Source organism: Ascaphus truei, chromosome 3 (genome assembly GCF_040206685.1).
Source record: "Ascaphus truei isolate aAscTru1 chromosome 3, aAscTru1.hap1, whole genome shotgun sequence".
NCBI classification, from domain to species: domain Eukaryota; kingdom Metazoa; phylum Chordata; class Amphibia; order Anura; family Ascaphidae; genus Ascaphus; species Ascaphus truei.
The window spans coordinates 108781847-108795427 of NC_134485.1; the positions used below are offsets into that span (position 1 = coordinate 108781847).

General features: G+C 47.8%; 1 protein-coding gene across 6 annotated transcripts in view; it reads right to left on the reverse strand.

The window, feature by feature from the left end:
• LOC142489105 (apoptosis-inducing factor 3-like) overlaps positions 1-13581 on the reverse strand; it is a 126285-nt gene that overhangs the window by 60673 nt on the left and 52031 nt on the right. For all 6 annotated transcript variants that reach the window (XM_075589311.1, XM_075589313.1, XM_075589310.1 and 3 more), the window contains 2 exons: positions 7089-7201; positions 1827-1913 (listed from right to left, as the gene is read on the reverse strand). In XM_075589311.1, coding sequence (XP_075445426.1) covers positions 1827-1913; positions 7089-7201 — 200 coding nt within the window. The remainder of the gene's footprint in view (positions 1-1826; positions 1914-7088; positions 7202-13581) is intronic.

Consider the following 13581-nt stretch of genomic DNA (forward strand, 5'->3'; position numbering starts at 1 on the left):
ATTTTAAAACGCCCCACACTACGCGGAGGGTTAGCGGTGCCTTGCTTGCAGGCCTACTACAAAGCAGCCCAATTAGGGCAGATTTTCCAATGGCACACAGACCCAAGCCTACGGAGATGGGTCGAGTTGGAAAAGAGATGTTGTGCACCAATTGAAATCCGAAATTTAATCTGGCTACCCAGAGAAGGGGTACGCAAGATGAACAAGCCGCTACAGACCATGGTCAATTCGTTAAAGATTTGGGAGGCCACGAAGTTTAAATGTAACCTGACAACCAAAGCGTCATTAATGACACCAATAGTGGGCAACACAGACTTCGCTCCGGGCCTGAATAGTAAAAATTTCCTAATTTGGACTCAGAAGGGAATCTCCCGCCTAAAGGATCTGAAGGGCATAACGACCATACAAACATTTGAACAAATTAAATCCTCTAAGAATATCCCAAACAGCGAATTTTTTAGGTACCTTCAGATCAGGGATTTCTACAACAAAACGCCAATACGACCGGCACGAACAAATTTTGAGCAGCTGTGTTCTAGAGATACGGACACTAGGGGACTCACGTCTAGAATGTACAGGGAAGTGATCTGCCAGAAGTCGCCCAATGACAATAGACTGAGTTACATGAGACAGTGGGAATCTGACCTAGGAGAGACTTTAGAGGACGACGACTGGGACAGAATTATTCAGGCGGCGGCAAAAAGCTCAATCTGCACCACACTAAAGGAGAACGCATATAAAGTCCTAATGAGGTGGTATTACACTCCGACGCGCTTAGCGAAATTTGTAAAAGGCTACTCTCCTCTCTGCCCTAAACAGTGCGGAGAGGCAGCAGATCTCCGACATATGCTGTGGTCTTGCATTAAAGTGGCCCCTATTTGGGAACAAATCAGAGATTGGATTCAGCGGATTCTCGATTTGGAGATCCCCCTGGACCCGTGGCTGTTCCTCCTGGGCAGACGGATCAAGGGTCTTTCAAATGCGTCGCATAAATTGATCGCGCATTTTGCCACTGCCACGAGATGTGAGATCGCAGCATTATGGAAACAGCAGGAGACACCCATTATCCCTAAGATCAGAAACAGAATTTGGCATGTTTGCCGGATGGAACAATTAACGAGTTTAGTTAATGACTCCGGCACAAATTTTCTAAAAGTTTGGGACCCATGGTTATCCCAAGAAAAAATCCCAGGAGTGGACGCCTCCTCAATCCTGCATTAACTAAACCAAATGCGTTCTCCTTTAAGGACAGATTAGACAAAAAGACATAGTGACGCACAGCCAACGGACATCCCGATAGCCATAGCCAAAGGGAGACTGGGAGTGAGAAAGATAAAAGAACCTATGTAAAGCTAGTCAAAACTAAAATTCGTAGCGAGGGCCGAGAAATCAGCAGACAACAAGCCTCCACATCCGCTCCAGAACCTGGACATAGACCACCTCCCCCCACCCACCACCTCCTCCCTCCCCCCCTCTATCCCTGTCTTCATGTCACGTCAGTCTGGTCTTGTTTGTATTGTCTTAAGTAGTCAAGTCTAAATGTGGTCATTATATGTGGTTTGACAAAAATGGAAATGTTACAACGGGCTGTGAGAAATTGGTTGTATTTGTACTTTCCAATAAAAATTGAAAGTTGAAAAAAAAAAAAACTCGCGAACGTTTGTTTACCCAAAATATTTATATTTGGCTGATTTTTTTTAACAAAAAAAAAGGGACTTAATCACTTACATTTGGCCTTTTAAACATGCTGCGGTCATTGACTCACTTTGCTCCATGGACGGACTGCCCCTTTAACTGGTTTAAAATTAAATTGAATGTGCCGTTACCTCCTTCTCTGTCCAGACTTCGATGCCGTGTGCCAAGAAAAACTCTGGCCGTCTTAGGTAAATATCTGTAGCTTTTGCATTCATCACCTGGAGGTTAATAGCAGAGACACATTTGTATTGCTGGGCTACACACATGTACATGTAACATCCACAGAACTTAGACATGAGCCACAAGCCACTTAAGTGTTGGGTGCCCAGTACTCACACTTCTGCCATTCAAAATGTAGTTTTCTATTAGAAAATAAAATTACTTTTCCTTTTTATCCCAATCGAATGTTCGTTCTCAAATCCTTCACATTCAGAGAATTATTCATGTAAAAAATGTTTTTAAAGCAGCAAAACATGACTGCCATTTAAAAAAAAAAAATGATTACAGGATTGAAGCAGCGAATCTCCAGAGTTGAACTACGTTAATTTTATCTCCGGTGACTCCCTGCTTCCAAACGATACTTACCTCCGAAGGCGGTGATGGTATCTGCAGCCAGGGAACTCGTGTGCCTAAAGAAATGGCGGCGTTTCAATGTCCCTCGTCATGCTGGCCAATAGGAAGCCGTGACATCATACTTTGCCGCTTCTTATTGGTCCACGTGACCTGGACATTTAAACTCCAGAGATACCAGCACCCCCTACGGAGGTAAGTATCCCCGGAGTTGACATTAATACCTTACAGTATTTTTACACCACTTGCGTATGAGATAAAAAGGTCATTTGGACCCGATGCAGGAAACAAATATCTTTTTTCATATTTTGCTGTATGTGTGAATTATAAGATACACTTTCCTCATATTAAAGCAGCATTTCATTCAAGATCCAATGTGTTTTAATAAATCAGTTGTATAATATTACATAACATATTGCATTTCCCTACCAACCCCTCTCCCCCCCCCCCCCCCCCATTTTGTTCCACTCTTGATCCCCTTTTTAAGTGTAACATGGCCTCCCGGCAGTTACTTCTGTTTCTGGACCTTTCCTCTGTCAGTCCTGTTAGTGCAGGCAGTGGAAAGGTTAAATCCAGTTTTAGGCCTGTATGTGTATTTCAGCCTTGAATGTGTAGCAATATTCGAGGGCGGGCCTTGCAACTCTGAGGTTGTCAATCTAAGGGGTGGATATTGGTTGGAACGCCCCCTGCTGCTTGTGGGCCAATGTGTATCCGGCTCTGGCTTGTAATGAGTCAGAGTTAGAGACACTCCCCTAAGATGTTCAAATTGGGACATGCCTCCTAAATTAGTGTGTCAGTTGGTGCTCAGATAGTGAGTTAGAGAGTGAGTGGTTCCAGGATCTCTCTCCCTCCACCCATGCCTGGGTTGGAGGGAGGGGGGCAAAGAATATCATGCTACTAGTCAGGGCTCTGAGCTAGGTTGAGAAAGGACTGATCATGCAAGACTGTTTCTCTGTGCTGGAGCTATCTGCAATAAAGCCACCAAGAAAAGACATTGCTGTGTGGCTTCATGTCTCTGGGTATGAGGAGTGTCAGTGAGGGTCTATCCCCTGAAGACCCCAGAGGATCCTTACTGGCTGGAGGCACTGCACCATCTGGAGAAACAAAGGTAATCTGTCCCCTGTCCCTGTCCTGGCTCTCCCCACACCACCGCGGAGCCCTCAGCCCTCCTGTTACCAGCAGGTTGCAGCACCATTACACCTGAAGTAAATAGAGAAGGAGAGTACCCCCCCGCCACCCCACATCTCACTTAGGGGGGATGGGATAAAAGGGTTACATAAGCTTCCTTGGTTGCCATAGCAACTTTATAGAAAGCTTCAGCACTTCCTCTTATGACATAAGCAGCCATTTTGCAAGCTCTGGGAAGCAGGATCTTTGCTGACTGATCACGCGTGATCGGCAGCTTAGATAATGGCACTGTCGTAAATATATAGAACTAATACCTTTATTAAACCAACAACAAAGGTTGGGCACCATGAAATTACCCTTTAAAGCAGCAGTCCAAGCTACCTTTTTTTTTTTAATTTAAAATATGTGCATTAATACAAATCGACACAATGGTAAGTAATTAGCTAAGTTGCCGGTCGATCCGAGGACCAAAGATGCAAAGTTCTGTGGGGAAGATCACGTGAGCAGGCAGTCACTAGATACAATTGCTGCACTGTTAGGGAGAGAGGGCAGGGCTCAAAAAGGGGGGTGCCCGAGCCTGTTTCAGAAGAGGAAGGGGATGTGACTTTGTAAATGGTTGCTATTGAAACAAAAAAAAATGTTTGTTACATTAAAATACATTAAAAATGTCATTCAGGCGACTAAAATGCCAAACAATATTAGTGGTAGAAAAAGAAATATGGCGTACCCTCCTGCTGGAGAAACTGGCAGCCATTCCCAATGACAAGGTGGCTAAAGTTTGAGGCGGTCTGGGGACCTTTGATGCGAGGAGCGATCCCCATGGCTCTCATATACAATTACTTCCACTGTAAGTGTCTGCAAAGCCCTCGCCGGAGGGGACCCCCAAATAAAGATAGAGCTTAACACAAATGACATTTAAAAAATATACAAAAAAATAAAAAATCTCCCCAGACCATGTGCCCAAGAAAATCATACCCTAATATCGCTAACCCGTGTCCAAGACGGGTGGGACAGTGACAGCTCAAAGTACCAACCTTCCACGTCTGTTTACATGAAATTGCATCTGAAATGTACCTAACCCCCCTTGGTTTTGATTATTTTTTTCTTCTTTGTCTTTCTGTATCTTCATTGTAATATTTATTATTGTCTTCAAATGTCCCCAAACCCCCCCCCCCCTTCCCTCTTCCTTTTTGTATCCCCCCCCCAAATGTTTTTTTTTCACATTCCTGTATTTTCTTTATAAATACGTTCTGTAGTATTAAATACTTAATGCATTTTTTTTGTTTTCCAACTCAAATTTAATGAGTTGTAAAGCAGCAGTCAGGGCTGCCGTTTTCTTTAAATTGTATCTTTCCCCCCCTTTAACACGTGCATCAATACAATCCACACAATGATAAGTAATTAGCTAAATTGCGATCGATCCGTTCTGAGATCGAACGGCAAAAATTCGGCTCGGGGGTTCACTAAATGGCTGCAGAGGAGTCATTTAGACAAAACAGGGTCACTCAGTATCTGTGACTTTGTATCTGGTCGCTTATAGAAACAAAAAAGGCTTGTTACATTATAATACATTAAAAATGTCATTTAGAGTGGTTTAAAAAAAAATGTCTTTTCGCATAGTACAGAACTGATTTATTAAAAACCACATATAGGATATTGCTTGGTCTGCAGCTTTAAAGAGGTCGTCCAACATACAGTAGCGACATATACTTAGACACGCATGCCCAAGCAGTATAACTCATTCTCTACTATTTTTATTAGTTGCGTTATAGTGTCATCTCAAAATCTTTGCACATGTACATGATTATCACAGAATATACGATGTAAGCGCCGATTAGGAGTAGAGATGGACACATCTTTTTTTTTTGCCAAGGTTCAAATTGCGAAAACCATATTTTTTTTTTGTATTTATTTTATTATTCAAAAGTTTGAAAAAAAAAGCCACGGCTAATGAAAATTTTGCTCTAATTTATTACCCTGTTTTGTCTAAATATTTGCACGCACCCGGCGAAAGCAATTTTGACACATTTGCTATCTCTAGTTTGGAGCTCACACCTCACTGTGGTACTGTGCAGCAAAGGGGCTCAACTCCAGTCCTCAAGGTCAACCAACAGGTCAGGTTATAGGATATGCCAGCTTCAGCACAGGTGGCTCAATCAGAGGCTCAGTCTTCGACTGATTGAGCCACCTGTGCTGAAGCAGGGACTCATTGAGCCACCCGTGCCGAAGCTGGGATATCCTAAAAACCTGACCTCTTGGGGCAGGTCTTGAGGACAGGAGTTGCGCACCCTTGCTGTACATCACTTCTATTCGCTCAGTGACCTTCCAGCTATCCCTTGTTTCCCCAGCAGAGAGCACTCACTGCAGGAAGGAAGGGAGCTGGAAGCTGAAGATAAAATAGTTTATGAGCGGCAGGGGAGGATTTGAATCTAACATCGATGGACATGTGCAAAATACAGGAACTGTCAGCAAATGCAAAACAGGCACAAGTTGCCAGTTTATACCGAGTTAAATTGTTTCACTTTCCCTTTTTTTTTTTTAAACCGGGAATTAACATTGGGCACCACAAATTTATGTTATATATTCTGTAATCGAAAGTCCCATGTATTGTAAGTGCCAAACAAATCATGATTAACCTTATCCGCTACATCAGGTTTGAGGATAAATACAGTATTTATAAACAGAAGGCTTCAGTAGAACTTCTGAAATTCGCAATGGTAGATAGGTATATATATATATATTAGTTAGGTTATGGCGGGTAAAAAAAGTGGCAAAAACCCTCCACCGTAAAGCATATAGCAAATGGAGTGTAAGCACTGTATGCTGGGTGATAACGGTGAAAGGCGGGGTTGCAGACCTGTCGAAGACATGCAAATGAGCATAGAGTAATATTTCCATTACAGTGTATATATATATATATAAGATTGGGGGGGAAAATAAAAGCCATCTGTCCAGTTTTTTTAATTTCTTATTCGACCAACTAACTAACCTATTCAGTAAGGTTGCATAGTCAACACTGTTACCATGTTAGAAAAGCATTAAACTTCCATTCAAGTGAATTTAAATGAACACGTTCTCACTGCCCTTCAAGTCATATTTAATAGGTCTCTAGGGCCTCTATTTAATGTGCTGCTACTATTGCCTCATTATCGATTCAGGTGAAGGGACTTCACTAACTAATGTATTTGCAGCAGATAGAAACTGAGCCTGCTACTACAACAGTTGTACTGCCTAGGGAAATGACATTATATCTGTCGCAATACACACCCATTTTATTTTTGGCGACATTTATTCTTCATGTGTCTGATTTGTGACTTAGTGATTTTGGTGGTTAAATTGTAAACTTGTACCGGACGTAAACTTAGATTAGTAGTGGACAACTCCAGTCCTCAAGGGCCACCAACAGGCCAGGTATTATGGATATCCCTGCTTCAGCACAGGTATCTCAAACATAAGCTCAGTCAGAATGACAGAGCCACCTGTGCTGAAGCAGGGATATCCCCAATACCTGGCCTGTTGGTGGCCATGACATCACTAGGCTGGATCGCCCTCATTGGTTCAAACGGCAACGTGACGCGCCGTTGCACTTCCGGGCGCGCAGTATGGCCGGACTGGTTAAGGTAATGAATTTGTTTGTGCCGCACGCCCTATGGCCTCAGCCTTAGAGAGTATCAGATGATCACTGTGCTACAAACCTTGCTGAGCTTGGTCCGGTCATAAGGGACGTGTTTCTCTCTGGTCACCATGACAATCCTCCCCGTGTAACCTTCCTGGCGAAGGGTTTCTGCACAAACCAGGGCAGCTGGTCCTAGAGCGACAGAGGGGGAGCCAGAGGGTCAAAGATCAGAAACAATTTGTGAGCCCTGCATGCCATTTTAGACTCCAGACACACAAAGTCCGAGTAAACAGCAACATGGATGGATTATAAAAAATAAATAAAATTAAAAAAAGACACCAGGGATTTGCAAGGGATTCCATTAAAGTGAATAGACGGTGCAGTGTCTTCCTGTGTGGGGAGCTGTCTTGTGAAATAAGACAGTTTAGTAAGTCTGAGCCCTTCACCGTACCATGTACAGTAAATAAGTATGCCATTAGAAGTATAAATATAAGTATACCTGCCTTTGAAGTGGGAGCATTGTACGCTGAGTGATTATGGGGAAACGCAGTGTGGCAGTGGCAGACCTGTCCGAGACATGCGAATGTGCTCACAAGTGGTATGTCATTACCCAGAATCCCTGGCTGTAGTGGACGCATTGTACGCTGAGTGATTATGTGGAAACTGAGGGTTGCAGAGCTGTCTGAGAGATGTGAATGGGCTCACAAGTGGTATTTTTTATTTTATGTACACTGTGCGGTGGATGGTGTTTGTCACTTTTTTACTCACCATAACTTTGTGTACCTGGTTTGTGGCCATTACCTGCTTCACATTGCATGGTCATTAACCAGCCTCACACTGATGAGACCCAAAAGGTGGAAAAAGATGTCTGTGAGTAGGTTTACAGGCTATGCACTTCTTTACCCCAGGCTGTGCTGAAAAGCTGTGTAATATGCCAGGCATAAGCTTATATGGGTTGTCCATGTTAAAATGGATTAGAAGCAAAAGGTGACTCTGAATGCTCATTTTCATGTCATTACCCAGAATCCCTAGCTGCAATGGAAGCATTGTATACCAACTGATTATGGAGAACGGCAGGTTTGAGGACATGTCTGAGACATGTGAATGTGGTACTTTTATTTGCTGTAAGTATTGGTCAAAATATATATTGAATGTGAGTGCTGCTTTAAAGAAGAAATCTTTTCACCTGCTCATCTGTTTAAAACCAGGATGTATCCTGATGTATGACCTCAGCGTCTCGGAAGAAATGTAAATATTTGAAGAATATACTTGTGTAGCAAGGTCCCCCCTCGCGCACTCACCACCTCCTTCCCCGTTGCCGCGCGTGGTTGTAGTTGCGGCCGGTTGCTAGGGAAGCGGTCGGGCCGGTTGCCGGGGACGCGAGCGGGCCGGTTGCCGGGGACGCGATCAGGCCGGTTGCCGAGGCCGCGATCGCGTCAGTAGGGTCCCGGCGGCTAGCGGAGCAGGGCGCCGCCATTGACAGTCAGCTCGCGCATACGCAGGAGGCCAGCTAGCGCAAGAGGCCCCCAAACAGCTCACGCACACGCAAGGCGGGAAGGACAGCCCCCAGGGTGCACAGGGGCAGGGACACGTGACGCTAGGGAGCCAATCGGAAGGCCAGGCTCCCCTGCTCCCAGAGAGATACTTTTCGCGGGGTTTTGCAGTCACGCAGGACTCAGGATCCGGACTAGATAGGGGTAAGAGGTGGATGCAGGGGTCAGTGACCCTCTGCATAGGCCAGCAGCCCCCAAGGTCCCAGTTAGGTCCTGAGTCACATAATAGCTTGTGGAGCTTAGGGACAGGCCCTAGATAGGGACACTGCCCCATTATTTGGTCAAGTAGTCAGGGACACAGTGTTGACGCCGTGCGGCCCTGCGAGGTGGGTTCTGGGCTCAGAACACCACCAAAGACCCTAAGACTAGGAGAGACATTGTTCGCGCTGGACTTTCAACCCACGCGGTGTGGAGGACAACGTCGGATCGTGCGGATTGATATCGCGGTACCCGTGGCTGGAGCCCGGGCAGGTAACCTGCAACTCACGTGCACCAACCAGGCCTATCACCAAACATAGTGGCTGCGCAGTCACACATACACATGCACAGTGGTATTTGACTTTGGGGGTGCGAGACATTTGGGTGGGGGTTACTGGACACGGGGTGGGATCACTCTGTGGGAGGTTAGCGTCCGCCGTGACGCCAGAGGTGGTAGCGTCCGCCGTGACGCCTAGTGTGATTAGCGTCCGCCGTGACGCCAGAGGTGGTAGCGTCCGCCGTGACGCCCAGTGTGGTTAGCGTCCGCCGTGGCGCATGAAGGTTGTGTTGCTGTATGTAGATGCGGTTTGTTATGCAGTAAAGCCAGTCCTGTTTTACACTTGTTCGCTTTGTGTGGTTGTTTCCTGTGAGGGCCTCCTCCCACTCCGTTGGGATCCCTCCCAGGTGGAGGCGTTGCACCTAGAGATGTATGAGATGTATGTACCCCAGGTTCCCAGTGGCGGAAGCTCAGCCCTCCTGTGAGCCAACAGGTAAAGCACCACACCTGAGTAACCTTGCATGTTCCTACACCTCCACAGTATTATCTGCGAGTGGGTGGGGGAGAACCCGTTACATTTGGAGGCGCTGCTGAGATCAAGTCCTGGGGTGCCCTGTTCCAATTTTTTTTCTAAATTGCCCGATTCATATTTTTATCATGTCCGTGCCATCACCGCAGGATGTCCATGCCTGGGCCATAGCGCACCAAGTATCCCCAAGACGCGCGGTTGCAGTGACCGGGGTAGCAATGGATACAGACTTATCTACAGTGCGCACTCAAGTAAGGAGTTGCCCGGGGTTGGCCACCGCCCGGGTGATAGACTATAAACTGGATGTTGCTGGCCGGGGGATCACCTGTCTCCTGTTCACCATGAGTGACATATGCTTAGAAACGGCCCCCCATGTATTAAACCTACCCGAGCCCTCCGCAGAGGACTGCCGCATGATCTACGCTGACTCCCAATCTCCTGAAGAAGCGTCCACTAGTACTGGATTACACCCGAGCCAACGAGTGACCAGTACGCCTCACCGGGTGGACCCCCCTAGGGTCTCTTTCACCCCAAGCGGATTAGGAGGTACCGCCAGCTGGGCAAGGAGCCCGCTCATCCCACCCAACCCTGATCAATGGTCTGGCGGGACCCCAACCATGCCTAGCATAGGAACTGGGAGCAGTAGTCAGGCCCTTAGTGGGAATCTTGACATGAACACGATAGCCTCTCAACTAGTAGAAGCTGTAACCATTTCGACGCAAGCACAGAACTACCGGAAACTCAAGGCCTTCTCTGGGATTCTGCCGACGCCCACGGGAGAAGAGGGGATCGAGGCATGGAGGGACCATACGCTTCAAATCATAGAGGAGTGGTCGTGTTCCGAAGCCAGCAAGAGACAAAGACTGGTTGAGTGCCTTCGAGGCCCCGCCGCTCGGTTAGTGCGGGCGCACCGGAACGTGGAAGGAGAAGTTACTGCCCAGGAACTAGTGGAAATGCTAATTAAATGCTTTGCCAGAAAAGACGATGAAGATGAGCTACTGGCTCAATTCAAAGCCCTCCGACAACGTGAAGGACAAGATTTATCTGCCTTCGTTTGTGACCTACAGCTGTCCCTGGGCACCCTCCTGGACAAGCATATCATTTCCGCGGCCGAAGCGGACCGATACCGGTTCAAACAGCTACTCAAGGGGTCGTTGCCTGACCACAACATAGCTATAATGATGCGGGCCGCCCCGGTCGCGGCAGTATCCCCTAAATACGGGGAACTAATGGATTACATAAGAGACCATGAAGTGCAACGCCACTTCCATGAATCAAAGAAACCCAAAACTACCCCCAAGAATGACCCTGTGGCCCCCTCGGCCCCAAAGAGTAAGAAACCTTCCACACCAGAGGAGGAAGCGACCCCCAAGTCGTCTGTTCGGGAAAGTCGTAGTTCTGAGCGGTCCTCATCCACGTATAAGGGTCGTCCGGACCGCCGTGAGGTATCTTGCTACAACTGCGGGAAGAAGGGCCACATCTCGTACTATTGTCCGGAGAAGGAGGACCAACCGGAAGAAAAACCTCCCGACAGAAGAAGCACAGCCCGATCGATGGTATGCCGAGCCCAGACCGTCGGGCCTGAGGTGAACACCCCTCAGGGACCCACGGATTCCCCTGCTGACGCTGGCCCCAGTGAGGACGCCTCACCCGGTGAAGCTTGCAGTCAAGTGGGCCCCGCGGCCATCGTGCCCGTGGTAATAGAAGGGATATACGCCTCGGCCCTATTGGACACCGGGTCACAAGTGACCATAATATATCGCAAGTTCTATGACCAGCACCTTCAACACTGCCCTCTGAGGCCAGCCGAACATATGAAGGTTAGGGGATTGAGTAATGAAGACTACCCTATAGATGGGATTGCAAGGGTCCAGCTGGACATACTCCAACTGAACACCGGCAAGAAGCACCCTATGCAGGTAGCGGCCATGGTATGCCCGGAGCCCCATGACCATTGCAAATACCCCATCATCTTGGGAACCAATGCGGACATAGTGCAAGCTATAATCCGAGCTTACTTGAAAGAGACCAACGAGCTGCCACTGGCCGATTCGCTCCTAGACCCCGTCTTACGAGAGGAGTGCCATCGGGTATATGCCTTGGAGCGTCATGGGGATCTCTACAATCGTCAACGCGGACTGACGACCATTTCACCAGGGGGAGTGAAACGCCTGGCCGTCTGGTGCTGTTATCCGGATCGGGAAGAGACCGATCATCTGTTCTCTCTGGAAAGTGACCCTGAGGAAGAGATCCAGAGAGGATATAGGGTAATACCAGAAGTAAGAGAGTGGACGACCCGAATTCCTCTCCGAACCCATGTGTATATTCACAACATCTCTCCATTTCCAATGGACATCGATGTAGGACAAAGTCTGGGCAGTATATATCCCGTCAGCCCGGTAGAAACAGCGCCCCAGGTGAACACCGCTGCCATAGGTGAACAGTTAGTCGACCTGGACTTCAACTTCGGAGACTCGACTCTGCCAACTGAGTGGAAGGGTCGACTGATGGCCAAGCTGAGGGAAAGAAGAACAGTATTTTCTACCCGTGAGATGGATGTGGGCCGCAGCCGCAGCGCCCAACACACTATTAGGCTGAGTGATACCACTCCGTTCCGTGAACGTTCTCGTCGTATCGCCCCCAGGGATGTGGATGACGTAAGGGATGTCCTGGAGGAGATGAAGACCGCTGGAATACTGACGGAGTCGCGGAGTCCTTATGCATCACCCATAGTGGTAGTAAGGAAGAAGAATGGATCTGTAAGATTGTGCGTCGATTATCGAACGCTGAATAATCGTACGGTACCTGACCAATACAATCTCCCTCGTATTGAAGAGATCCTGAATGCTCTGAACGGGAGCCGATGGTTTAGTGTGCTCGATTTGCGATCTGGGTACTACCAGGTGCCCATGAGTGAAGAGGATCAGGAAAAGACTGCCTTCGTCTGTCCCCTGGGCTTCTACCAGTTTACGCGTATGCCCCAAGGTATATGTGGAGCCCCTGCTACCTTCCAGCGGCTGATGGAAAGGACAATAGGGGACATGAACCCTCGGGAGTGTCTGGTTTACCTGGACGACATCATTGTCTTCGGGAAGACCTTAGAAGAACACGAGGAGAGGCTGCTGAAGGTGATAGATCGTCTTGGCCAAGAAGGATTGAAGCTATCACTCGACAAGTGTAGGTTTTGTCACACCTCGGTGACCTACGTGGGACACATCGTGTCTGCCCAGGGGATTGCTACTGATCCAGCCAAGGTAGAAGCTGTGGTGAACTGGCCGCGTCCCGATAATGTCACAGAACTGCGGTCCTTCCTCGGTTTCTGCGGGTATTACCGTCGGTTCGTGGAAGGGTACTCTAGTCGAGCTAAACCCCTGAACAATTTGCTGAAGATATACCCTGAAGATACTGGGAGAAAGGCCACGTCGGCCCGTCAACCGTTTGGCGATAAGTGGACGCCTAAGTGTGAACGGGCCTTCCTGAACTTGAAGAAAAGTCTGACTGAAGCACCAGTGCTTGCATATGCTGACCCAGAACAACCGTATGTCCTGCATGTGGATGCCAGTCTCAATGGACTGGGTGCTGTCCTGCATCAGAAGCACCCCGAAGGTCTTCGGCCTGTAGCCTACGTCAGCCGCAGTCTGACACCCAGTGAGCAGAAATATCCAGTACACAAGTTAGAGTTCCTGGCTCTTAAATGGGCGATCACGGAGAAACTTCATGATTACCTCTATGGTGTTACGTTTGAGGTAAGGACCGATAACAATCCCCTCACGTACATCAATACTTCCGCCAAATTGGATGCAGCCGGACATCGTTGGCTGGCGACACTATGCAACTACCGATTCTCCATGAAGTACAAGCCAGGGCCTCTGAGCATTGGGGCCGATGCTCTATCACGACGACCAGGATTGAGTGCTACCCCTGATGATGATGAATGGGAAGAGATCCCTGGACCTGGGATGCGAGCAATGTGTAGTATAGCGGCCGTCATCAATGATCAGGTCGCATTCTCTGA